This window comes from Pseudorca crassidens, chromosome 7 (genome assembly GCF_039906515.1).
Source record: "Pseudorca crassidens isolate mPseCra1 chromosome 7, mPseCra1.hap1, whole genome shotgun sequence".
Lineage (NCBI taxonomy): Eukaryota > Metazoa > Chordata > Mammalia > Artiodactyla > Delphinidae > Pseudorca > Pseudorca crassidens.
Window position 1 is genome coordinate 13065702 of NC_090302.1, and position 26343 is coordinate 13092044.

The 26343-nt window shown below is 56.6% G+C and overlaps 1 protein-coding gene and 1 pseudogene across 15 annotated transcripts in view; both read right to left on the minus strand.

Annotated features, from left to right (window-relative positions):
- Nucleotides 1-839: 839 nt before the first annotated feature.
- Nucleotides 840-1856, minus strand: LOC137227483 (small ribosomal subunit protein eS4, X isoform-like; annotated as a pseudogene).
- A 3295-nt stretch (nucleotides 1857-5151) lies between these two features.
- DAB2IP (DAB2 interacting protein) overlaps nucleotides 5152-26343 on the minus strand; it is a 194836-nt gene continuing 173644 nt past the window's right edge. For 10 of the 15 annotated variants that reach the window (XM_067743416.1, XM_067743423.1, XM_067743422.1 and 7 more), the window contains 8 exons: nucleotides 23704-23940; nucleotides 21827-22028; nucleotides 19806-19984; nucleotides 16896-17763; nucleotides 16109-16261; nucleotides 13734-13930; nucleotides 8966-9053; nucleotides 5152-8120 (listed from right to left, as the gene is read on the minus strand). In XM_067743416.1, the coding sequence (XP_067599517.1) occupies nucleotides 7953-8120; nucleotides 8966-9053; nucleotides 13734-13930; nucleotides 16109-16261; nucleotides 16896-17763; nucleotides 19806-19984; nucleotides 21827-22028; nucleotides 23704-23940 (2092 nt within the window). In that variant the 3' untranslated portion in view covers nucleotides 5152-7952. The remainder of the gene's footprint in view (nucleotides 8121-8965; nucleotides 9054-13733; nucleotides 13931-16108; nucleotides 16262-16895; nucleotides 17764-19805; nucleotides 19985-21826; nucleotides 22029-23703; nucleotides 23941-26343) is intronic. The other 5 variants (XM_067743417.1, XM_067743414.1, XM_067743415.1 and 2 more) reach the window with 5 other exon arrangements.

Consider the following 26343-nt stretch of genomic DNA (forward strand, 5'->3'; position numbering starts at 1 on the left):
CATTGCTGCCAGGTCACTGAAGCTTTGTGCTTTGCATTGTCAAGGGGTGTTCAGAAAAATCACCCAAACTTGGAATTAAGGCAGAAGGAGGCCAGCTTGTCATCCCAACTTGTCATCCCAGTGTCCCACTGGAATACTGTTAAGAGGACCACCCCAGGATTGTTCTATCACCTGGGGGAATACATCTTTATTCGACTTGCCATTCACTACGTATGTGTGTACATAGTGTGTGTATTACGTGTTCACTTGTGGATTTTGGGCGCCCCCATTGCTTGTGGTTTTACAGCCCTGTAGGGCATTAACTAGTCTTGACTGTAGCCAGAGAACAGCACATGATCACCCTGATTAGTCTCAATGTAACCTGACCATTTCTTACCGGGATCTCTCGCTGAGACTCTCCACCAGGAATTTTCAGGAACACCAGACTCTCTGTTCTCCAGAGCCATGGTTCCTATCTCCTCACTTAGGCCCATGTACTCAGCCACTGCTTCCTTCCCCTAGGCTCCTGGCTAATGCCAGCACGGATCCACACAGCTCTGGTATGTTTGGGAATTATGACACTGTGCCCCGGAGGGGCTCTTTTTCCATCCATTGTGCTGGGTTCTTTCATCCTGAACACTTGAGTTCTTCCTTCAACTCTGGAAAATATGCTTTTATGATTCCTTTGATCGCTTTCCCCTTTCTTTTTCTTTTCCCTCCTTTAGGAATTCCCAATAGTTGGAATGTTAGATATCCTGGATTGAGCTTCTAGATTTTTTTCCTCTCACTCCCATTTTCTTTTTTTTAAAATTTATTTTATTGAATTACATTTGATTTACAATTTGTATTAATTTCTACTGTACAGCAAAGTGATTCAGTTATACATACAAACATGTATATATACATATATATACATTCTTTTTCATATTCTTTTCCATTGTGGTTTTTTAATGCAGTATTGTCTTTAATTAAGTACAAAGACTTCCGTTCATGTTGCCTAGAGATCATTTTATCCACCGCTCTGTTTGGCCGCCAGTCTCTTGTCTCTCTCCTCAGCACTGGTAAGGTGGATACCCTTTCCATGGGGAAGAGAGATCCACGGTTTGTTGCCTTTGCCAATAACGAAAATGTTGGAGAGCCCGGTGGCAAAGCTGTTGCCATTGGCATCTTTCACATGAACTACATCAAAAGAACCAGGATGTCTCTCCCTGTTGGTGATCACACCAATTCTTCCCAGTTAGCACCTCCAGTCACCATGCACAGGTTACCAGTGTCAAATTTGATGAAATCAGTAATCTTGCCAGTCTCCAAATCAATCTGAATGGTGTCATTCACCTTGATGAGGGGATCAGTGTAGCCAATGGTGAGAGCATCATGGTTCACCAGATGAGGGATTCCTTTTGTCCCCACAAAGATCTTTCTCATTTTGCACAACTTATACTTCGCCTCCTCAGGTGTAATATGATGAGCAGCAAAGCGATCCTTGGTGTCATAGATCAGACAAAAATTCTCTCGTCTTGTCAATGCTGATGACGTCCATAAAACCAGCAGGGTAGGTTATATCAGTGCAGACCTTCCCATCAATCTTAATGAAATGCTGCATGAAGATTTTCTTTAGTTCATCTCCTGTTAGGGCATACTTAAGTCTGTTTCTTAGGAAAATAATTAGTGGGAGACATTTCCCTCAGCTCGTGGGGGCCGGTAGATGGACGAGGAGCAAACCCACCAGTTGGTTTATCCAGCGTCCAATGCTTTGGAGCTGCTACACGCTTCAGGTGCTTCTTGGGACCACAAGCCATGGCTGCGCTAGGCATGAAAAGTGCTCCATTGTGGTTTATCACAGGATATTGAATAGAGTTCCCTGTGCTATGCAGTAGGACCTTGTTGTTTATCCATTCTGTATAAAATAGTTTGCATCCCTACCCCAAACTCCCAATCTATCCCTCTCCCACCCCACCCTCCCCCTTGGCAACGACAAGTCTGTTCTCTATGTCTGTGAGTCTGTTTCTGTTTTGTAGATAAGTTCATTCTGTGTCATATTTTAGATTCCACATGAAAGTGATATATGGTATTTGTCTTTCTCTCTCTGACATACTTCACATAGTATGATAATCTCTAGGTCCATACAGTTGCTGCAAATGGCATTATTTCATTCTGTATGGCTGAGTAGTATTCCATCGTATATACGTACCACATCTTTTTTTTTAGTTTAATTTTTTAATTTTATTTTTTTATACAACAGGTTCTTATTAGTCATCAATTTTACACACATCAGTGTATACATGTCAATCCCAATCGCCCAATTCATCACACCACCATCCCCACACCCCCGCGGCTTTCCCCCCTTGGTGTCCATATGTTTGTTCTCTACATCTGTGTCTCAACTTCTGCCCTGCAAACCAGTTCATCTGTACCATTTTTCTAGGTTCCACATACATGCGTTAATAAACGATATTTTTCTCTTTCTGACTTACTTCACTCTGTATGACAGTCTCTAGATCCACCCACGTCTCAACAAATGACCCAATTTCATTCCTTTTTATGGCTGAGTAATATCCCATTGTATATATGTACCAAAACTTCTTTATCCATTCGCCTGTCGATGGGCATTTAGGTTGCTTCCATGACCTGGCTATTGTAAATAGTGCTGCAATGAACATTGGGGTGCATGTGTCTTTCTGAATTATGGTTTTCTCTGGGTATACGCCCAGTAGTGGGATTGCTGGATCATACGTGTACCACATCTTTATCCATTCATATGGCTCTTCTGACCAGTGTTAGGTGGTCGCTCACTGTAGTTTTTTCATTTCTCTAATGATTAGTGATGTTAAGCATCTTTGCATGTGCCTGTTGGCCCATCTGTATGTCTTCTTTGGAGAAATGTCTATTCGGGTCTTTTGCCCATTTTTCGATTGGGTTGTTTGTTTTATTGTATTGAGTTGTATGGGCTGTTTGTATATTTTGGAAATTAAGCCCTTGCCAGTTGCATCATTTGCAAATATTTTCTCCCAGTCCATAGGTTGTCTTGTCATTTTGTTTATGGTTTCCTTTGCTGTACAAAAGCTTGTAAGTTTGACTAGGTCAAAGTTTGATCAGCTCACTTCCGGTTCATCTCGCCCTCTGCTAATTTAGTCAATGCTCTTTCATCAACCTCCATCTGCCAAAGCTTTTCGAATTCTCTTACATACTGATATCTCCTCCTACATTAATTCTGCCCTTATGAGCGATCATCTTTTCAGTCCTGTCAGTACGGTGGTGCTTGAAAAGGAAACGAGATAAATGCATGTCATCAGTATACCTTGTTTAACTGGAAGATTATTTCTTTTAAAAACCTAATCCTACTGATGTAGTATTTATTTTTTAAACTTTCTGATAGAAGAAAAACTAAGTAAACGTCTTCTAGTGATCTCTAGTTTTATTGCTTCAAGGTACAGAATGTGGGCCAAACTTTTTTTTTTTTTTTTGCGGTACGCGGGCCTCTCACTGTTGTGGCCTCTCCCGTTGCAGAGCACAGGCTCCGGACGCGCAGGCTCAGCGGCCATGGCTCACAGGCCCAGCCGCTCCGCGGCATGTGGGATCTTCCCGGACCGGGGCACGAACCCATGTCCCCTGCATCGGCAGGCGGACTCTCAACCACTGTGCCACCAGGGAAGCCCCCAAACTGTTTCTTTGGCCAGCTTTTTCAGCTTTTCATTTCTTGATACATGCAGTCAGCTTTGGGTGATGTTCTAAGTATACGTGAAAGAAGGTGTGTTCTCTCTAGGGTAAGAGCTTGATGTATCCCTGCTTATTAAACCTTATTAATTATTAAAAACCTCTGGGTTCTTATTGCCTCCTTGATCTATCATAAGCTAATAACAGTGAGGTGTTAGTCTCAGACGCAACTGTATTTTTGTCGATTTTTTCTTTTGCATTTCCAGCGGTTTTTGCTTTCTACTTGATGCTCCTTAATCCACATATGGAAGTTCATGGTTTTGTACCTTCATTACAAATGCCTGTCAACATGAAATGATTTTTCTGTTCCAGTCGTTGCTATTTCCTTGAATTCTATGTTTACAGGGCATCACCTCAGCAGAGGGACCAGTTTGGGAACCAGGGTCAGTGGTGCGGAAGCACTGAGGTGGCCCACGGGTTTGGCAATGAGGCAGTGGAGGTGGGAAAGGCAAGCCAGGCTACAGAGGGCTGGGGAAGGGGCGGGAGGCCGGAGGCGGAGATGGCAAGTCCCTGCAGGCAGTAAGTACACTTTAAAAAAGGTTGTCTGAAGTGTAGAAAACCCAGCCTGGAGAGCAGGTGGAGACCTGGTATTTTAAATGCTGTGAGAAGGAGGGGCAGGGCCTGAAGAGTTAGGAGTGATGAAAGCAAGGGGCGGCAAGGGGCTGCCTCGGGAAGGAATGGGGGTCCCCTCCTCTCCCGTGGCTGCTTTGGGGAAGGAAGCGAGGTGAGAGCTGGGGCGCCTGGCTGGCGGTGAGCCGGGGTGGGGTAGAGGGTCACTGCCGCTGTCTTCCCGCGGTGGGCTAGGAGGCTGGCTCTTGGAGCAGGGAGAGCGTCTGGCTGGGAGGTCCGAGAAGAGTACGGGTTTGGCTGAACCACGGTGGAGAACAGGGCAGGGAGTCCTTGCTGAGAGGGGAGACGGGAACCCACAAGGGCACGGTCTGAAATGGGCTTGTTTTTTTTTTTTCCTGCAGTGCTCACCTGTCCCCTGTGCAGGGTGCAACTGAAGGGGCTCAGGCGCTGGCTTGTTCCCAACAGAGGCCCTGGGTTCAGCCTTGCAGGTGGGTCTGGGCCATGAGTTAGGGCTTCTCAGGTATCAGAGGCTTGGGTTTAAGTCTAGCTCAGCCATGATCTGCTGGTGGCCCTGGACCACCTCCTTCCCTCCTGGAGTAGGATTTCAGGGGCTGGGGAAGCAGAGTCTGGCAGGAGCTGGTGTCTGCTGTAGGGAAATGCAGGGGCCAAGCTCTGGGAGCCTAGAAAGTCCACGCTTGTCAGAGCGAGGGGGAGGGAGAGACCCCAGCCCGGAAGAGGACGGGCAATCCCAGATCACGCAGGGTCTCCCCGACCACAACTGCCACCAGGGTGAACCGAGTGCTGGTAAAGAACAGTATCAGGCCACGATGCAGGAGTCACTCCTGGAAAAGCTCCTGAGACACAGCTGAATGGAGAGGCGAGTCAGGCTTAAAATAGCTAAATAAATCTTTAATATTTCTAATTGCAAATGTACAGAAATTGCACAGCCACACAGTCTTAGAACACCAACAACTTTCTCTGTACATTATTACATAGTTAGAGTCACAACTGGAGGGAGGCGCTCCAGCCAAGACGCCAACATTTGCATTTTTTCCTTTTCACATACTTACAAAAGGGGGGGCAGGGAGGTGGAATGGGGGCTGGGGGCGGCTTGGGGGAGTGTGTAGAAAAGAGGGGCTGTTTCCCTGGACGGTCTGCCTTCCGCAGACGGCCGGGACGGGAAGGGGAGAGGTGTACCCTGGGGCAGATGCTCTGTGGGGTGGGAGTGGGGGTGGGTGCCTGGAGCTCTGGCCCTGGTTCCCCACCCCCATTCGGGGCAGGCGGAAAGAGTCTCCACTTACAGGAAGTTTGACCGTTTCCTTCACCCTAAACATAAACGTTAAGCAAAATGTCAGGCCTCCCTGTGTTGGCAGGAGAGGGGAGGGGAGAGCCTTTTCCAGCAGGGCTGGGCCTGGGTCTCCCCGAGCAGGGAATGCCTTCCTTCCTCCTCTCTCAGGGACGCGGGTTCAGTGTGACCCAGGCAGGTCGCATGTCCCCACCACCCAGAGAGCACGCTGCACAGCCGACAGATAAAATGCCACGGGCAGGGAAAAACCCCATCACCCAAATCCACAACCTCTGCCTCCTGCCCAGCACTGTGCTCTAGATTAAAAATAAAATAAAAACCGTCGGAGAGCAGCGGTCCCGGGCAGCCCTCGGCAGCACCAGGACTAAAGGACTATGTACAACCATTAGGTGAAATAGTTACATTACAGTCAAACACAAAGAACATTTACAAAAATCGTCAGACTTGCAATTCAGATAAAAATCTGGGAAGAGTCTGTACACTTTTACAGTTTTTGCACTAAGTAAATAAGGCTCTCGGCCTGAGAGCTCCCAACCCAGGCCAGGGGCCGCCAGCACCGGCCACTGCTGGCCTCCTGAGCCCGGCTGTCCAGGCCCTGGGAACTTCCCCCCTGTATTGCTAAGAGGCGCTCAGTCCGAGGTCGCTCAATGAGGCATCGGCGGGGCCGGGGGTGGGGGGTGAGAGGGAACCAGAGGAGGACGTCACGGGGCCAGGCCCTGCCTGTGTGGCCAGAGGAGTGAGGCAAGGCCTCCGCCCCCATGACCTGCCTTCCTGAGGTCTGTGACCCTTGGGGGTCCTGCCCTCTCCCCACAAGCGGGTCTCTGGGCTAACTGGTTTCACCCCAGGACGGGGCGCAGTGTGGTCCGAGCCCCCCGCCGTGCTCCCCTTCCTGGGTGGCTCTGGGGCAACCTGGGCCCTGGTGGAGCGTCTCCAGCGACAGGAAGGGGTCTCCCCAGCTTCCCACGGCTGAGGCAGACGGGGCGGCTCCTGGCTGCGGGGTGAACGCCCCAGCTCCTGCCTGAGATTCCCCAGGGCCAGGGGTGGGAACAGGGAGGGACGAGAGAGACCCACGCTCCTGCCCACCTGTGTCCCACAAGGGGGCGGGGGCAGGGAGGGCCGATAAGCTACAGAACAGCCTAGAGCTGAGGAAAACCGGCCCCAGCCGCGGGTGAGCACCTCCCTGTCTGCAGCGCCTGGTCCTCGGCTGGGCCTGGGAGGGCTGAGGCAGAGGCCGCCGCACACACGGGGCGGTGCAGGCTGCTGCTGTCTTGGAGAGGGAGCAAGTCTAACATCCTCCAGGGCCGCTATTTCCCATGCAGTGCGCACGCTCAATTTAAAAGGCCCCTGTGTTCCAGCAAGCGAGCAAGCGGGCTTTTGTTTCTAATGCATACTGTGAAAGGAAAAAAAATCACAGTTATCCACCTTCTCAGGGCCTGCGGGCGCTAGACTTTTCTTTAACCATCCATCAGGAAAGCTCAGCCTGTCTCTCAGGGGGAGCACCTGCCGGCCACTCCCTGCAGGGCCACCGTGCCCGGGTACACTAGCTCCGGGAGAGGGGCCGGCACCGCGCAGTGCCGCCTGGGCCAGCTCTGCCCAGGTCTTTGTCTTCGGGGAGCCCCAGAGCATCAGCCTGGGCCCACGTGGCAAGTGAGGGAGGTCCTGGATCTTCCCACGGGCGCAAGGGCCCAGAAGACAGCTGCGGTCCTCGCTGGGTCCACCTGACAGAACAAGTTAGGGAGGGAAGGACGGAGGGCGGGAGCGGGAAGGCGGAGGGTCTGGGGGCAGGTGACTCCTCGGTTCCTCACAGCCGGGAAGGGTCCCCGCGCATGCAGGGACAGGTGCTCGGGGTAGAGATAGGCGGGGGACCCGGCGCTCCAGCAGCTCCGTCCTCCCCCCCGCCCCCCCCACCTGCCGACCGCCCCGTCGGCTCCTGGAACTGAGGGGCAGGTCCCACAGGGCAGGGCCTGGCTGCCTGGCAGTCCTGGGGAGGGGAAGCCACGAGAGTAGGCCCCTGGCTCTCCGACCCTCCAGCTCTCCGGGCATTTCCCTCCCTGGGGAGGGGTTGGGGGTACATGCACTCAGCCAGGTCAAGGAGGAAAGGTGACGCACACCAAATTCAACACCCGACAGAAACATTGCGCAGCCCCTGTGCCTGCTCCCCAGCCCGCAGTCTCTCGGGCCTGCACCGAACGCGCTTCTCGGGGAGCGGGCCGCTGTGCCCCGGCGCGCTGCGTCAGTCTCTCGCGGCTCCCTCTGCGGCCGCCTCCTGGACCGCGGCGGGAGGGAGGCGCCAAGCCTCGGCCTCTTGCCCCTGCGCTGGGGCCGCTCCTCCCCAGGCCGAGACCCTGCCCTGGGCCACCATGGTCCTCCCTCCTCGGGCAGGTTAACAACTGCTGCTGTTTCTGAACTCGCCGTTCTCAGTAATCTGCAATTTGGTGGGGTTGGTGGGGGAGATGCCGTTACGGGCTTGCATGCTGTACCTCTCTTTCAGCTGTGTCAGGGCGCTCATGAGGCGGGCGTTGGCAGCATCCAGTGAGGCGATGCGCTTCTCCTGTGGGCAAACAGGGCATCAGCTGGGGTCGCGGAATGGCCTCCTGGGCCAAAGGGGGTCCGTGCCGGAAAGGGATCTCCCTGGAGCTGTGTCCACCTACAAGCAGCGCTGGGAGGGGGAAGGCAGGGGGCCTGGAGGATACCACGTGTGAAGGATGGGAAAGGCACCGAGGTGGCAGTGGTCCTGCTGGGGAGGAGGCGGTCTTGCCATCATGGACCAACACCTCCTTGCGCCCGCCTTCCTCATGTCTCTACCTCATCACCTGCTTCTCACCCAAAGGGAGCAGCCCCAGCAGTGTCGGGCACAAGCTTGTTCACGTGTGTGTGCACTGGCATGTACAACACAGAGGCCACAGCTACCAGTCAGCCTGTGCAGTTTCCAGACTGAGCAAGCCCTGGGCCTGGAGAGGAAAAGGGCGCAGACCCGGGTGAAGGAGACTGGAGGCCAGTCTCTTAACTGTCTCCCCTCTCAATGCAGTTGGGAAGCCACAGCTCTGAACAAGAGCTCCTTTGCTCCCTCTCTCCCAAGCCTGCTGTCACCCCCAGCCTTTCCCATGCCCCTCCCAACAGTTTCCACTCTTTGGTCAGGAACCCTGGTGAAAGGCAATACCCACCAAGCTGCCCCTGCAGGGGAGGAGTTGCCCCGCCCTTTTCATAGCCTGTCCTAGTGAGCTTGTGGTCCACCGAGACCCTCAAGTCTGACTTCTTGGAGCAGAGATCCTGATCTCCTATCCTCCTTAGCTTCTGCAGTGGGGTATGACTGCGGATGTGAAGAAACCAAAGTCACCCCCTCCTTAGCCCAGGTCCTTTAACACCCGTGGCTGACCAAAGGCCAGAGCCCCACACCTGGGCATCAATGATCTTCTGTTTGGAGTCTACAGCTGCTTGCATCTCCGCGTGGTCCTTCTTCAGCTCCTCCTCCACTGACATCAACCTGTTACCAGAGACAAGGACAGTCAGGCTGGCATTTGAGGGTGCAAGTGAGGAGGTGAGTGCGGGGCCTGGTGGGAACAAACCATCACCCCTGCACAGAGGGGGCATACTAGGAGAGCCCCTCCTTGGGCCATAGACTCACCTCCCACACTTGCCTGGGACACAGGCCCTCCAGCTGGCCCCCAACAACTGACACAGGCTGAGCCTCCTCCTTCCTTATGCTTCACCCGCCCCAGATTCTGTTCCCAAATCCCCAGAAGTCCCTGGGGCTGCCGCTTTCCTGGTGTTCTTCCAGGAGCCACAGGGGTGGGAGTGGGTGTTAGATCCTCACCACACCCCAGAGCCAGGCAGGTGGTGTAACATCATGAGACCTGTGGTTTGAGTGGGAAACAAAGGCCCTGCGAGGCTCTAGAGCTTTCTCCACCCACCCCGTATTCACTGAGGCTGTGCCGGACACTCGAGGTCGCAAGGCAGTAGGGACACAGGCAGGGAGAAGGTAACCACGCTCTGCAGTGGGCAGCTTGTGGGCCATGGGGACAGAGAACAGGAAGCGGCTGGCTGTCTTGGGGGTGGGGGTGGACGCACTGAACTGGACAGCTGAAGGACAAGCAAGGCCTGCCGCCTGGGTAATGAGCAGGGAAGACGCGAGGACCACGATCCACAGAAGCTCGGAACTAGGGCCAGCGGGGGCCTGTGGCCAGCTGCTCCTTCCCCGAGACCCTTTCAGGTCTCAGCCTGCTTGTCTCCCACGTACCTGTCAGTCACTGCTGATCACTCCCACCTTCCTACTCTCTTCCTTCAGCTTTCAGACCCCATGCTCTCTGGGTTTGCATCCTAGCTCCCAGGCCACTGCTCTGCAGAGGCCTTGTCCTGTCTGCCCCTAGGCTGTCAGGGCTCCACAGGGCTCTGCCTCCGCGGCCACTCTTCCTGCTCTACCCTCTTCTCAGAGGAGTTCACCTACTGCTTTATTTCCGTCTCTACCCGCACAACTTCTCCAGAGCAGCAGAGCATCTAGCCCCCAGGCGAGCACTTCGTCCATTTCACAGCAGATGCACAGGGAGGTCAATGTGCTGGGGCAGGTACCACAGAGGGCTGTCGTGAAAAGCCAATGGGATCAGGGGTTGAGGAGGACGGGGTGTGGGCTCACGCCAAGAGGAGAAGTTCCTTGTCATAGGTAGGTACGTCACTGAGCAAAGCCTGTGAGAAGCAGGAGTGGGAGGAATGGAGGAAGGGGGAGAGACTTCTGCTCCCAGCTATGGTGGAATAACAAACAGGCACTGGATTTAACCTCCTGCCCTAAGAAAAAACCAAACTAGAAAACTGGACAAAATATATGAAAACAAAGGTTTCCAGACACTGAAAAGCAGGCAGTGCAGTGCAGTACGGTGACCCCTAAGAGAAGGGAACACACGAAGCGAGCTCCACCCACTGCTGGCAGTGTCCCGGCAAGCAACGGAGGGAAGGGGTCACGTGGAGTCAAGGAGACCCTGGGAGGATGGAAGGGTGGGGGAGCCAAGCTTTTGGGGGGCAGTGCCAGAGAGGAGAAAATGCAGAGAGGACTCTACCTATCTCCTGAGGGGTCCCCTTGGGGCTCTGGCTGAGGACTGCTCTGCACGCTTGTGAGAAAATAGCCGGGCTGGGGCAAGAGCCATTGGAAAGGAATACCCAAAACCACCCCAGGAATAGCTCATGATCCCTCTAGGCAGTGTGGAAAAGCACACTAACACAGGAGGCATCACGTAGAATCCCCAGCAGGAAAGTCCTCGACAGTGAAGCCAGATCAGGCCTAGGCTAAAGCCTGTCCAGGACCCGCCCCAACGAAGTTGAAAAGTGAGCCTCCAAAGAATCAAACCGATCCTTCCAACGTCACTGTGTCCCAGAGCAAAGCCCCCAGATACTGAGAGGAACACAACGCATCCAACAGCTACGTGAAAATCACAGTGTCTGGCATCCAACCCCAAATCATCAAGCACGCAGAGAAGCAGGAAAACAAAACCAACACGTGACCAGGAGGAAAAGCAATAAAAACAGACTCAGAAGATGTCAGATGATAGAATTAGTAGACGAGGACGTTAATACAGCTGTTATAAATATATTCTACACGTTCAAGAAAATAGAGGAACGCGTGAGCATGATGAGAAAAGAAATGGATGGGATTTAAAGAAAACTGAAAACTTAGGGGCAAAAATACGACACCCGAAATGAAAAAATACTGGATAGGATTAACGGCAGATTAGACGCTTAAGAAGAAACGATTAGTGAACTTGAAGACACTGCAACAATCTAAAATAAAACACAGGAAAAAGATGAAAAAAGGGAAACAGCAGAGCATCAGTAAGATGTGGGACAACGTAAAGCAGCCTAATGTATATGCAATTAAAGTCCCAGAAAACAGACTAAGGAGGCGGAACCCCACACCCACAGATCCAAGAGCGCAACAAACCCATGCAGAAAACATGTCAAGGCACTTCATAATCACGTTGCTGGCAATGGATGAGAAAGAAAAAAACTGTAAATCAGCCAGAAGAAAAAGGTACGATCAGAGTCCCTGTGATCACAGCCTGGGTAAGGGAAAAACTGGGTCCACTGCTAGTTTCCGTAAACAGCCACACCACGCACATGCTTCTGCTACAACAGCGGAGTTTTAGCATATTAGTTACATAGTTGCGATAGACACCATGTGGCCTGCAAAGTCTAAACACTTATTATCTGCCCCTTTACAGAAGGTTTCTAACCCCTGCCCTAAAGTGACAACAAGATACAGCTAATATGCCAATAAAGGAGATAAAGTGGAACCGTAAAAAATACTCAATCTAAAAGGGGGCAGGAAAAGGAACAAAACAGATGGTACAAATAGAAAACAAGTAGCAAGATAATAAGTTTAAATGTAATTATATTGACAATTACATTAAATGTAAATAGTCTAAACATTCCAATTAAAAGGCAGAAAACTGTCAGATTAGATAAAAAGCAAGAACAATAAGGTGTCTGTAACGGAAACTCACTTTATAATGAGGGACATAATTGCGTTAGAAGTATAAATAGGATGAAAAAGGATATACCAGGCTAATACCAATCAAAAGAAAGTTAGGGCAGCTGTCCTAATATCAAACAAGGTAGATTTCAGAGCAAGGAACATTACAAGGGATAAAGAAGATGATTTTATAATGATAAAGAGATCAGTTCGTCAACAGCACATAACTAGCCTAAATGTGTGTCTAAGAATAGAGCTTCAGTGAACATAAAGTGAAAACCAATGGAAATGAAAAGAGAGACAGATCTGTAATTAGGATTAGAAACTTCATTATCCTTTTCTCAATAATTGATAGAAAACAAGTACAGAGAAAAACCAGTAAGGATATAGAAGACGTGAACAACACTGTCAACCAAATTGACTTAATTGATGTGTACAGCAGGGAGGAAATACCAGGCTTGGCTAGTAGAAATAAATGTGTTACTGAATTCAGGAGAGCGTGCACCTCTCAGAGAATAGATAAGATGAGAATGTGGTTAAATGAAAAGTGTTTCCTCTCTTGGAACCACACACATGAGGTGAGCCAAGAGCAGAGCTGGAAGTTCAGTCAACAGGGGGTTTCCAGTCACCCTGGTTATAGGCCCTCTGCTCATGCTAACCATTTTATAAAGAAGAAACCCACAGGTAAATCAAGCAGGCAATAATTAGAAGCAGAGAAACAGGTGGTCTGAACAGGAGGAATTAAGGAAGGATCTTTACAGTGGACAGAGCATGAGGCCAGGTGGGGGAACATCCCGGTTACTGCACACCTGCTGGTCTATCCTGATGACAGGCTCTCGTACCATGTGAACAAACAAGCTGTAAGTCCCCACGGTCTCCTCTTGCGCCTGGTAGTGCTGTCATAAGGAAGTAAACTCCATGACTGGGGCCCTGTGGGCTGGTCTGATTGCTACACCCTGACTGTATTCCCCGCTTGCAGACATGCAGGAGGGTGTATCCACTTTATCCGTGGGCAGAGTGGGAGAGAGAAGGGAATCAACACAGAAATAAAGGTAAGCCACCAGTAAGGATGAGAGTCAGCATTAGTCAATGGTCCACCTGGAAATCTTCCTGCATAACCCACAGGCACCTTAAAACTCAACATATCCACAACTGGCATCATCTCTCTCCCGCCCCATCCAAACTGCTCTTCTTCCAAAGGTCCCCATCTCAGTAACTGGCACCATGACACACCTGGATGCTCTTGGTAAAAATCCGGGGCTCATTCTGGCTACTTCTTCCCTCCCACCCTCACCCACTGCATGTAACTGACGTTCATTCCTTTTCCTGCCCCGGAATGGACCCTCGCTGTCTTTCCTGGCACCTGCATCCAGCTTCTGAACTCCCCTGTGAGTGCGCAGCAAGGAAACATGACTCCCTACAGGGAGCCCAGGCCCTCTGCGGCTGCCTTGGCCAACCTCACCTTCCGCCATCGACACACACTGCACCGTGTGGGCCCCCCACACTCCGGGCTACCTCCCGCCTCCGGGCCTGTGCCACTGTCCCCACCGCCTCGGACACTCTTCTCTCTCCACACTCGGCTCACCCTGCGGCTGAGCAGCCCTGCCCTCGGATCCCGGGCCTCCTGGACGGCAGCGGACAGGTCCGCTCCTCCGTGCGCGTGGGGCCAGAAGCGGGCGCAGAGCAGGAACAGGCGGCCGCGCTCACCTGCTGATGATGCCCTTCATCTGGATGTCCTTGTCCTCCTGCTGCCGCCGCAGCCGCTCCTCGCCCTCCTCCAGCCGCGCCTGATACTCCAGCACCAGCTTCTGGGTGGTCTCCTCCTGGCACTTGAACAGGGTCTCATACTCCTCCAGCTTCTTGGTGGACATTCGCAGCTTGTCCTGCAGCACTGCCAGGTCCTGCTAGGAGGGCGGCGCGCCACGGGCACAGCACCCAGGACAGAGAGCACAGCCTCGTGAGCCCGGGCAGGGGCACAGGATGGGAGGCAGCCCGGCTCGGAATGCCTCAGGGCCCATCACCATCTCAGTCCTCTTCCCACAGCGGGGAGACGCCCAGGGAGAGGGGGCCAGTGACACTCGATGCCTGGCCCCCATCCGGGGCTCTCCCACCCGCCAGCCCAACCTACAGCTAGGAGGCAGATGAAGACTCAAACCAGACCTCAGAAGTAAAGGTCTTGAGCTTTTCATAATAAAAAAAAGTTATAAACCTCTTGGGTACATTAAGGAGATGACAGTGCTCTGAGAGACGGGGGCTCCACAGGAGGGGACGCTGAGACCCAGAAGGCAAATGACCCAATCACATGGGGAGCACAGTGACCGATGGGGTGAGATCCTAGCCTCCCAGGCTCGATTTGACCCTGAAGCCGTGGCAAGTCGCATAGGAAGTCAGGGGAAGAGATTAAAGGCAGTGGTCTAGGGCTTTCTGGATCTGACTCAGCCCAGCACTCTCGGCCTTCAGGGAGGAGGAGGGATGTATAAAGCGGCGAGAGAAGCAGTGAGCTGGGAGGCTGTGCGAGCTGAACAGAGAGCGAGGCAGGGTCAACACCCGAATCAAGGGGCTGGAGAGGTTGGGCGCCGGGTGCTGTGAGAATACAGGGAATGGGGAAGGCAGGAAGGGCCTCTCCTTGAGTCTCGGGCATCGGGAGCCAATTCACTCATCAGCAAAGGACTGCCCAGAGGCCAGGAGGCAGCAAATGTAACTCCTGAAGCAAAGCTGGCCCCAGAGGAGAGCCCAGCTCCGGGAGAAACAGCCCCATCCTAGGTCTCCTGCACGGCTGGTCAGAGTGGGGTCGGGAGGGCCCTCCCTGACAGAGGCAGGACCAGGTATTCAAGGAGCTCAAGGGAACTCCAGGATTTGCCTGCGAGGGTTAATGGCAAAGAAAGAGAGAAACAGCAGCTCACTGGGCCAAGGCACGAGGAAAGAGAACACTCCAGCTGCAGCCTGACCCTTGAAATCGTTCAGGCACTCCTTGTAATTCACAGATGGGAAGGTAGGTAGTCTCAGAAAAGCGCAGAGCCTGGCCCCAGACTCACGCAAGGAGCCTGGGGTGAAGCTGGCCCTCCTTGCTCCCCAGCCAAACTCTGGCTCTTGGAGCACTGTGCCCCATGTCCCCTGGTCCCGTTCACGCAATAATGGTGAAAGCAGGTGGATGCAGTGGACCAAGGGGATGGTGGAGGCGGCGGAATGCAGCATGGACGTGGACCTGACCCCAAGCCAGCGGGAGGGAGAGCGGACACCCCGCCCTGCGTGCCCTCGCCCGAGAGGCTGCTACAGGCTTTCCTGGGGCCGAGAGGGGCGAGGGCACCCACGGTGAGTGGGGGAAGTGGCTGCTGTTCTGGGGGGCCTTGCACTGGTCCTGTGTCAACCTGGGCTTTGGCCTCCAGGAGGAGATGGGGATCCATGGATCCCCATGGATCCAGGGCAGCTGCCACAATAACTAAAAGAATCGTGGAGAACGGAAGCACCCCACTGCTCACCCAAATACTAGATGTACGTTGGGGGTGGGATTTGGATGTTTTAGGACCAATATTTTTCCCCTGGAAAGAAGAAAACATCTCGGTAGCAATCTGACATCACCCCTCCCTGGCTCTCTCTCCCAGACCCTGGTGGAGACGGGGACTGGGGGAAAGCCAGGCCGTGGGCAGGCACAATCCCAGAGCGGAGGGGCCTGGCCGGGGTGCCTCCCTGCTGTCTCCAGGACCCGTGCCTCTGCCTCTTCATGCGTGAGGCTCCCCCCAAGGGTCTCCATGCACCTCTTAGGCACCCCTGACCCCCCAGGTCCTGGATTCTCCTCAAGTCCCAGATGCTCAGAAGCTCGGCTGCCCAGTCACTTAGGGAAGGTGCCTCCTGGGGTCTGGATTCAATACGATTCCTGGGTGGGTCTCACATGCAGCCCATGTAGGAAACCTCAGGTTTAAGCTAAATCCTCCAAATTCCACTGACGGCTGTCCTCACGTGGGACCAGGGGTTGAGAGGGGACTGGCCATGTGTGGGAATTCAGGGTTCGAGGGGAGAGAATTCTGCCAGCCACCTCGGGGAGGCAGCCCGCCCTGCCCCGCGCTGCCAGGGTCCAGCTTTACCTTTTCTGCTTGGCTGAGCTCTTCCTTACTCCTGAGCCTATCCCTGTGGGAGGGGTCTGGGCCCAGGCCCTCGTCTTCTAACAACTGCGCGTTCATGGTCAAGAGCCAGGCGGCCGTGCGGTCCAGGGCATTGGGGCTCACGGGTGAAGGGCCCTGCGATGAAACACAGCTGTGAGGGGCTGGAGAGAGGGGTGGGGGGTGGCCTTGGGTGAGCCCCAGGGACAAGTGGCTCAGAGGGAATCTTTAGCTGACTGGGCACGTCTGAAGCAGCCCCCGGCCCAGGCAACTCCAGGTGGCCTGAAGCAGAGTCGGGAGCCCGGGTGGCCTCCTGAGCGTGGCTCTCTGCCGCCCAAGCGAGAGCGAGTGGACCTGGCCCGGCAGGTCAGTGTCCGGCCCACAGCACATCTGTTACCCTACTGCGTGTACAGCCCTGGAGGCCATCTCAGAGCAGGAGGGGGCCTGGGGGCCACGTCAACCCCTACCCTGGGTCGGGCTTTAACAGGCTTGGAGCTGGACATGGACGGACCCCTCCCTCTTCCTCCTTGACCCCAGCTGTCTCTGAGGAAACTGGCAGAGGGACCCCCGGGCCGCAGTGTCCCTGGTCCACAGGACGCAGGCAGGAGCCGGTGGGGCCGGGGGAGGGGCCGGGGGGTGCACAGGCTGGGGGGATGGGGACGAGTGGGGCATCGTTCAGCATGGGATGGCAGCGGGTGCAGGTGGCGATGACACGGCCAGGAGGAGCAGCGCAACACGGGTTCAGGCCGCCCCCGGCGCCGGCAGTACTGACCTGCTTGTGCACCGCACGAGGCTTCAGCTCGGGGCTGTCGCCCTTGGAGGAGGAGGACTGTTGCCGCAGCCGGGCTCCGGGGCCAGCCCAGTCGGGCGAGGCTGACGCCAGGGTCCCGCTCGAGGGCCGCGGGTACTGCAGGGTGCTCAGCAGGGTGGGTGGCGTCCGGCCGCGGGGCGCGGGAGGCGGCGGCGGGGGTGGGGGCGGCGGCTGGTCGATCCTCCGCTGGGGGCCGGCGCTGTTCTGCCGCGGCCCCGGGGGCTGCCCGCCCTTCTCAGTCAGCGACACCTGGCGCCGCGCCAGCTCCCCGGTGGTGCTGCTGAAGCTTCCCAGCTTGGCGGCAGCTGCCAGCTCCTCGCTGTTGCTGTGGGAGCTCAAGGAGCTGTGGCCCTCGGAGCCAGAGTCGCCAAGGCCACGGGGAGACAGCGGCAGGCCGGCCGCCATCTGGTACACAGGGTTCTGGAAGGAGAGCGGCGCCAACAGCTGGGGCCGGCCCGGCGCGCCCTCCGAGGTGCCCGCTGTGCTCGGCGTCTGGCCTGCCCGCCGCACCGTGGCCAGCCCTGCCAGGCTCACTGGGGCCACCCGGGCCGGCCACCCGGCCACCAGCTGAGCTGCAGGTGCCTGCCCGTCGACGGCGAGGGCGTCGGGGCCCACCGGGGAGCCCGCCTCCCCGTCCAGCGTGCGGGCGTCCTGGAGGTCCACCATGGACAGGCTCTTGCCACCGTTGGCCATCTGAAGATCAGGCTCGTTGGCTTCCGAGTAACTCGAGCTGCGGGCAGGTGAGGGCTGGACCCCGGAGGACCTTGTGACAAAAAACAAGTCCTTGTTTTCGGGGGTTGGAGACGGTAACCGGGTGAAATCTATCAGACTGCAGGGAGACAAGCACACACAGGGAAAGAAGGGGGAAGAGAAGAACTGTGAATGCGGCCAAGGCGGGTCCCAACCGAGAGCCCCCGCCAACCTGCCGCCCACCCGGCGGCCTGAGCCAGGGTGGGGGGAAGGGGAGGGGAGAAGAGGGAAGGCAGGGGAGGGGAGGAGGTGTGGGGGTAGTGAGAGTGGGAGAGTCCCGGGGCCCAGTGGCGCAGCTGCAAAACCAAACCACAGCCCGGGCAGCTGACCCTGGCAGAAGCCACCACGAGGGCGAGGGGCTGACGGCTGCTCCAGCACGGAACCTCTGCACTAGGGACCCGCACTCCCAGGGTCAGGCCAGGCGGCCTGGCAGGCCCCTTCCCTGCTCAGCTGCATCTTGGGACAGTAGGTTCTGGGGCCTGAAGTGTTCTGGAAAAGCCCTCTGACTAAATCCAAACCCGCAGTGGCTCTCTGCTATCCCAGGGTCCTGCACCGAGAACTAGGGCTTCAAAGCCACGGGGGCTCCCTCTGCCTCTTCCCTCTCGCTCCTAGTCACACTGGTAACCAGGTGGGGGCCTGTGCTGAGAGAAGCCTCCACCTGCAGCCTCCTGCTGCCACCCGTCTGACTGGCAGGCGGGGGCTGGCGCTTCCGGCAGAAGCAAGGAATCAGAGGAGGCTCCTCCGGGCGTGACTCAGGCGGGGAGGGCCTGCACCTGCCATGGCAGGCCATACCCTCACCCCCATCCCGGACTCCCAGACTCTCCCTGGCCCCTCCCTGGAAGCCGACTCCTTGGAAGGAGGCACAAAGCCAGGTGGGCTTTGGAGGGAAGAATGCGGGGGTGAACAGGGCTCTGAGTGGGCTAGAGGCAGCAAGAACTTGGGGGTTCAACATGGGCTTAGAAAGGAGTTGGCTTAGCCTGGGATGGTGAGCAAGTGCCAAGTCCCAGGTGATGGGACTTAGGCAGGGCAGGTAGCGGCCACTCAGGGCCACAGCACTTGTGGGCCGAGAGGAAGTGGACAAGGGCAGCAGGTGGAGCCGGGAGAAACCCAGACGAGCCATGGGCCTGGGCCGTCCTTCCACACGCCCAGGTCAGGTCTCCTGAGAACCCATGTGCCCGGACACCTCTCGAGCCACCACTCGGCTAAGGTGTGTTCCCCACCTGAATCTCTGCTTTGCCTCACTTGGAAGATTGTATGAACAGCCCCTCAAGACTTAGAGGGACCCGAGAAGGGGCATCAAGGTCTCTGCATCTCCCGCCTCCCCCTGGGCCTCCAGTCCCTCGCACCACATCCCCAGGTCCTTGATCTCAACGCCCTCGCCTGCTAAAAGCCTGCTGCTGCCACCATTTCAGAACCAGAGAGCTCCCAACTCTGCTGCTCCAGCCTCATCCTCACTGGCTGGTCCAAGATGGCCCTGGTGGAGGAGGCGAGGGTACAACTGCGCCATAAATAGTTCACTGTAAACGCCAAGGTCCTCATTTTGATGTCATCACTCAGAGAACACTCTGCCTCCCCCTCCACTGTTGTTTTACTTACTGGGCACTCGTCCCAGGGCTGGGGGCTCAGAGCAAGAGCTGGGCCTCAGCACCTCTCTAGTTTCCCAGGCTCCCAGTCTCTAAGCCTTACAGTCACCTGAGCTCCTCCTGAAAACACACACCCTGGAGCGTCACTTCTGGAGATTCTGATTCAGGTCCAGGAAACACGTACAACCCAGTGATGTGGAAGTGTTTGGGACCAGTAATTGTTCTTCAACAAAAGATGGGTTGTCTTTCTCCAGGCCTTTATCTGTGCTAGTCCCTCTGCCTAGAACACCTTTTCCACCAATGGAGGTATTACTTTTTCCTAAGCTCCAAACTATAGCACTACCTCCTCCAAGAAGCCTTTCCTGATTTTTCCCAAACAGAACTTCACTACTTAGGGCCTGAAAAACACACCCGAGTCTCATTCAGCTTGTTTTATAAACGCCAGCGCAGGTACCTTCCACCCCACATGAGACTGCAGGTGGCTGCGCCTTGTCTGAACAGGCACCCCGCAACACCCAGCATGCCCGGCGGCTCTTACCCGGAGACGTCGTTCTCGATCACCATCTTCTGCAGCCCCGCTGAGATGCTGCTGCTGCCAGAGCCGGGCGTAGAGGCCAAGTCGTTGGTCCCCGCAAGCTGCCCACTGCCTGGGGCACTCAGTGCCGTGTGCACGTCCCTCAGGATTCGAGGCAGAGGCCCCAGTTTGGATACGATGCTCTGCAAAAACACAGCAAGAGGCAGGTGTGACCCACTGGGGCTGCCTGTGGAGGCCAAGTGCACTGTAGCCACTGTGTTCAAAACTTCTAAAGAGCCAGTCAGAAATGCAGGCCCGCCCTCCCATGCAGGTCAGATCCGGCAGGTCTGGGATGCGGTAGGGAGCCCAGAAATCGCAAATGACGTTTTTACCAGCTCCCCACATATTTCTGGGACAGGGTGCGAGGCCCACAGGGAGAAACGCTAACCTAGTCCAAGCCTTTCACCCCAGTCTGTCCTACCTCAGTTCCCCCCCAGAGAGGACAGGCCACACGGAATCCCGGACCCTCCCCACCTGCGAGGCTTGGCTTGGGGATGGCTCCCTCCCATGTCATCTACTCCACCGGGTGGGCTGGGCCCTGACCCACTCTGACACCTGAGCCCCAGGGGCAACGGCCCAGGCACCAGGCAGGCACCACCACACACCTGTCAGGCAGACAGTGGCTGGCTAAACCTCGCTATCCTGGTTTAGACCGATGGTGCTAAGCGTTCCGGGCTGGGGACGGGGGACTCTGCCTTCCCCTGGCTTATGCCCCAGCTTCCATCTAGGGCTTTGTGCAAAAAGAAAGTGTGAAAACTCGTGTAGTCAACAGAAAAGAGACGTGAGCGGCAAACAGCTCGACTTTCAATCCTACTGCAACTTCTGTAGCTCCCGCCTGGTTGCGCGGACATGGAAGACGGTGGCAGGGCACAGGCGCTCAGTTAAGTGGTGGCCGTAGACTGAATGGTGTTGGCAGCAGTGGAGGGAGAGAAGCCCTTGGCCCTCATTTCCATTTCTCCCTCCTGGGTCTCTCGGAGCCAAAGGGCAACGGACATAAAGGAGCAGAAATGACTGCAACAGCATGTTTGTAGTTAAAAGCTGGGCCTAATCTGAGCGTCCAGTAAACTAAATGGTGCAGACACATGACAGGACAGTCTGTGCCATTAGAAAGGTCACAGTGGCGGTGTGGCACGTACTGTCGTGAAAAGATGCCGATGACGGAGGAGTGAGAAACGCATGCAGCACTGCACGCAAAGTTCTCACTTTAACAGAAAGGGAAAGGACTTTGCCTGTGTGTGTACTTAACACATGCACAGATGTACCTAGAAGGCTACACACCAGAGCGCCCTAGGTGGTCACCCCTAGGGACCTTCCAGTCCCCGTTCAGCAGGAGCTACTTTTGTAAGATGGTCCCACAGAGCCCTGGAAAGCAGATGTTCTGGAAGTGGATCCTGGCAGGCCCAGCCCTTGCTGCCAAGAACCTGCTCACTGTGCGAGCTGGGGCTGCTTGGGACAGTGGAACCCAGGCCACGGTGGCTGCAGCAATGTCAGAGATGTCTAGGGAATAACCATTTCAACTGATGGCCAAGGGCAATTCTGGAAAGGTTTGCAACTTCCTGCCTGACACGTGGAGGTGTGGAATCTTCAGTCTTCTTTTTCATATCGGTGGCCTTAAAACCCAGAGCAAGGACCTTTTCAGAGAAGCAGCTAACCCTGATCACACTTGTCGGAGGCAGGGAGCACACCCTCAGCAGTGGACTCCATCCACTACGCCACAGCCGAAGCCCCTGTACAGAGCGAGCTCCCCTGGGCAGGGGCTGCCGCGGGAACACGGCGCTCCCCACCGAGGAAGTGGGCCCCGAGATCCCCAGCGCTGACAGGGCCTGGGCTGGACCCTCGGGCTCCGGTGCCCGGCAGGGCCGCTGATCTGCACCGCACAGGCGAACCCTCTGAGCCCCTGGCTACTCTGGGAGCTGGAGCGGCCTGAGGCAGCTCTGGTGGCCTTCGGCCCGCCCTCCGCCCATTGCAGCCCGGTGCACAGGCACCTGCTCCAGCTGGCTGACGGCCTCCCAGAGCAGCGAGTGCAGGCTGGAGAGCTCGCGGCCCAGGTCGATGTAGCCCTCGAAGCCGGCCGTGTTGGAGATGGTCTCGGGGTTGGAGATCTCCAGCAGGAAGCGCTGCATGTTGGTCCACTCGTGCTCCAGGAACTGGTTCATGAACGACATGTACTCCTCCTTGCTGCCAAACCTGGAGCCGAGCAGATGGGGTGAGTGCCCTGGGCCCCGCCCAGGAGCCCCCCTTTGCCACTTACTCCCCAGCCAGCCAATCCACTCTGGCTCAGGGCCCTCATGGCTAAGGCTAGAGACCCTTTCTGGGCCTTTTCTCACAGGACCTGGAAGGTTCCGTGGCCCTCACTCCCCACTCACTGGCAGTCACAATCTCCTTCCTCTTTTCCCCCAAACGGCAATGGCCTGGTGCGTAGGCGACTCTCAATCCATGCCCGGCCAGGTCTCTCCTGAGCCTTCAGACACATTCCACCACGGGCACCTCCCCCTTCGTCCTCAGCTTGGCCAGGTCTGTGGTCATCTCCGGCACCCCGAACCTGCGCCCTCCTCCGGGGCTCCCTGCCCCAAGGGGAGACGCCACCACCCAGCAGAGAGCTGCACGAGGAGCCCGGCCGTGGTCAGCTCTCCCCGTGCCTCCCCACCGCTGGCCAGGCTGCTGACCTTACCTTCTAATCACCCCGTGACCTCGCAGCAGTGCCTCCAGCATCGTCACCTCCCGGGCCCAATACTTCCATCCCTTTGCTGTTACCAGAAGCGTAATTTTGCTCTCCTCCCAGCCTCTCGCCTGCCAGTCCCGCCCCCTCCACCCCCTGGCCCCACTGCTGTCAGGCTGAACTCTGCAGGACTCTCACCCTCTCCCTCGCTCCAAGGCCCTGCCTGGCCTTCAAAAGCCCCTGCTTTCCTCTTGGGTCTCATCTCCCACCTCCCCCAGCCTGGTACTTGCTGACTCAGGGACTGCACAGTGCCTGGTCCCTCCCGGGCCTGTCTGCCCCGGCTGCCCTTCGTCCTGACACGCAGTTGGGGGAGAACGTCTTTTAGGAAGCCTCCTTCTCTCCTCTCCAGAAGCGCAGGGCCCTCCTGCGAGTCCGCGTGCCCACGTCCACCCGCTCTCTCCCCTGCTGTAGGGCTGTCTCCCGGAGGGCAGGCCGGGCCCAGAGGAGGCCCAGAGGGGGGCTCCATCCACACCTCCTGAGAGCGCCTTGATGACCCAGCCCTTCCGTTTCCACCCACTCCCTCTAAGGTACAGCGAGAACACTGAAGTGCTTCACTAGCAAAGACGTCCTTGGCAGCCTTAGATAAGGACAATCTGAAGCAAGCCGGGTGCCCAACCACAGGGGTCGGCTTCAGGAGACACAGGCCCTTGTCCCTCAAAGGCATATTAGTCACTCATTTCAAAACCAAGCGTATGAATGGTAAGTACATGGGAGAATCCTTACGATAAAATGTTCATTCAAAGAAGCAGAAGGGGGCTTCCCTGGTGGCGCAGTGGTTGAGAGTCCGCCTGCCGATGCAGGGGACACGGGTTCGTGCCCCGGTCCGGGAGGATCCCACATGCCGCGGAGCGGCTGGGCCCATGAGCCATGGCCGCTGAGCCTGCGCGTCCAGAGCCTGTGCTCCGCAACGGGAGAGGCCACGACAGTGAGAGGCCCGCGTACCGCCAAAAAAAAAAAAAAAGCAGCAGAAGGAAAAAATAGCTTGTCTTCTCCCCTTTGAAAATTACACGGAAACATACCACAGAGGCATGTACGTTCAGTAGGGGAGCTGGGGTGCGGGGAAGGACTGAGGACAGCAGGGACTGGCCTGCCGCACGGCCCAGCTCTGGGGCGGACCCTGCCGTCGGGGGACGTGGCACTCACTTGGCGAAGTTGGCCAGGTTCTGGGTGACCTTGGCTATGAGGGTGAGTGTGCGGGCGGTGCGGTCATCGGGGTACTCCTGCAGCAGGTTGAAGAGTGAGGGCGACATGATGGCCGGGCAGAGGAAGCGCAGGAACAGGGAGGCACTGATGAGCCGCTCGCTGATGTCCGGCCGGCCACGGCTGCTGCACTCTTGCCGCCACGAGGCGAACACCTCCTTCAGCTCCCGCGGGAAGACACTGTGCCGGGACACACGAGGCGGGGCCGGCCGTCAGGCAGGGCGCCGGGACCGGAGGGGGCAGAGCAGGGACCTGGTTCTGGGTCCAATGGAACCGAGTTCCAGCCCTGCTCCACGATCAGGGCTGTGTGAGCCGGCACAGGAAGAGCACAGGGCAGGCACAGGAGCAGGGCCGCCCGGGCCGCAGTCAGGTGGATTTCTCCCCAAGGGGTTGAGTGGGGTGGGACACAGGCACGGGGGAGCCGGCAGTGAGGGCGAGCTCCCAGAGGGCTTCACCCCCCTCCCCACACGGCAGGCATCAGGGCCTAGGGGAGAGTGAGGAAAACACAGGAGGAACAGATCACCACTCCTTGGTTCCCATCCCTGCCTTTTGAGACTTACTCCCTTCACTCAAATAACGTTATAGAGTTAGAGGTTTTCAGCAGAGCTCGGGGTGATCAAGAAGATGGCTGGATACTAACCACAGGGTGAGGACACGGCTCTCTACTTTCTCAGTGGGGAGGGAAATGGAGGCAGTGGCCTCCCCAGGCGGACCTGGTGAGTGCAGGCCACGTTCCCGGCACCTGGCTGGGGGCTATCTCCTCTGGGCGTCCCCCCCACCCCGCCACAGGGAGGCCCCACCAGGCCAAGCTTTAAGTGGCCTTCCTATCTCTTCACCCTAGAAGATGGGCGCTCCCTGAAGCCAGAGTCCACCTGGCTCTGTCACTAGCTCAGGGTGCTCTGACCCAGGGCCTGGCCCTCCCTGGGCTTCGGTGTCCTCACTCTCACACTAAGAACAAGGCCTGCCCTGCCGAGCTCAGAGCCATCTTAAGGCTGGGACCCCCCCAAGACTTTAAGAGGCTTTGATCAGCTTGAAAAGCTTCTGCCCAACAAGCCCAGCACCCAGCCCGGCAGACTCTGGCAGTGAATGTGGCTGAACCAACAAGGACGTGGCTAGAGAGGAAGTGAGGGCAGGTGACCTTTAGTCCTGGCCTCTGAAGTACCAGGCACAGGACTGGGCAGGGGGCAGGCGCTGAGTGATAACATCTATCAACAGCCTTGTTCAGAACGGAGAGGTGCCTCTGGGCCTCTACAAACGCCAGAAAGAGGAAACAGAAAATCATTGTCCGTGGTTATGTTTCCCTGTGTCCCACACCCGGTCCGCCCTGGGAACAGGCGGGCAGAGGGTGAAAACACAGCCTAGCCCAAGGGTGGGAAGTGTGTTCCAGAGCTCAGGCTCTCTGGCTGCCCCTCTTCCCCTGGTGCCAGGGTTCATTTTCAGCTCAGCCCAAGAGTCCAGGCTGGCCCCAGGTGAGCACCCTGTGTAGCCCTGGGCCAGAGGGCCCTGGGCCGGAGGCGCCCACCCCACTGGCTCTGGCCACTCCCTCTGCCCAGATCCAAGGCTGTCGCTCACCTAGCAGGCCCGCCTCTGCCTGTCCTTCGGGAGCAGCAAAACATTCCCGGGCCCTCCTGTATGCCCAGCCTGAGCTGGTGAATCTGCCTGCCCCCAGGGCGCTCAGGGTGTGTGCAGGAAACGGACTTGGACTCAGGCACAATCAGGCACTCTGATGGGAGCGGGGCTGTGAGCGAGGGTGCCCAGGAGAGGGGAGCCGACCATATGCGGTGACCTGAAGGAGGGTTGCAGAGGGGAGCCAGATACAGGCCAGGCCGGGAAAGAACATGATCAAAGAAAGGAGGGAGGTATGGCTGGGGGTCAGGGGGCGGGAATGGGGTCAGAAGAGCGACCTGGATGGGGACGGGATGCAGGTCCTGAGCTGCAGCAGTGACCGAGGAGGAAACCTTGGCAGCTCCTCCAGTGTGAAAATATACCCACTGCTTGGGGCTGGCGGCACGGTCCCCTGGACAGTGACGAGGCTGTACTCGGCACCAGGTCAGCCGCCACCAGACATCCATGCCTGGAACGCTAGCCTTGGAGCTAGGCTAGCACTCCTCAGCGGCCCCGGGACTGATTCTGGCCCTGACCGCGGTCCTGTACGAGCGGCCGGCTCAGCACACCTCTGCTCCTTTCTGGGGCTGCCAGGAGCCCGCGGACCTCTGTCCCAGTTAAGGCCCAATCCACCTCCTTTGTCCTCTACAGCCCCAGCAGGAGGCCCACACCTGGTGTCCAGGCACCCACACAGGCCCCTGCTGGGCCTGATCACAAGCCTGTGAAGTGAGCACCAGCTCCTACGGACAGGTGAGGAGTCCCAGGTGAAGCCATCCGCCCACCCCAGGTGGGTGCCCGAGCAGGGCCTTGTCAGTCTGGCTCCCTGGGCAGCCCCAGCACCTACAACAGCACCAGCTGGTGCCCACTGTTAAGCATGTGCGATGGGCTGCCAGGTCCGGTCCTCACCACTGCACAAACCACGTCCTGCCTGTACGCTCTGGAACACTGCTTACGTCTGACAGCCCAGAAAGGACCAGG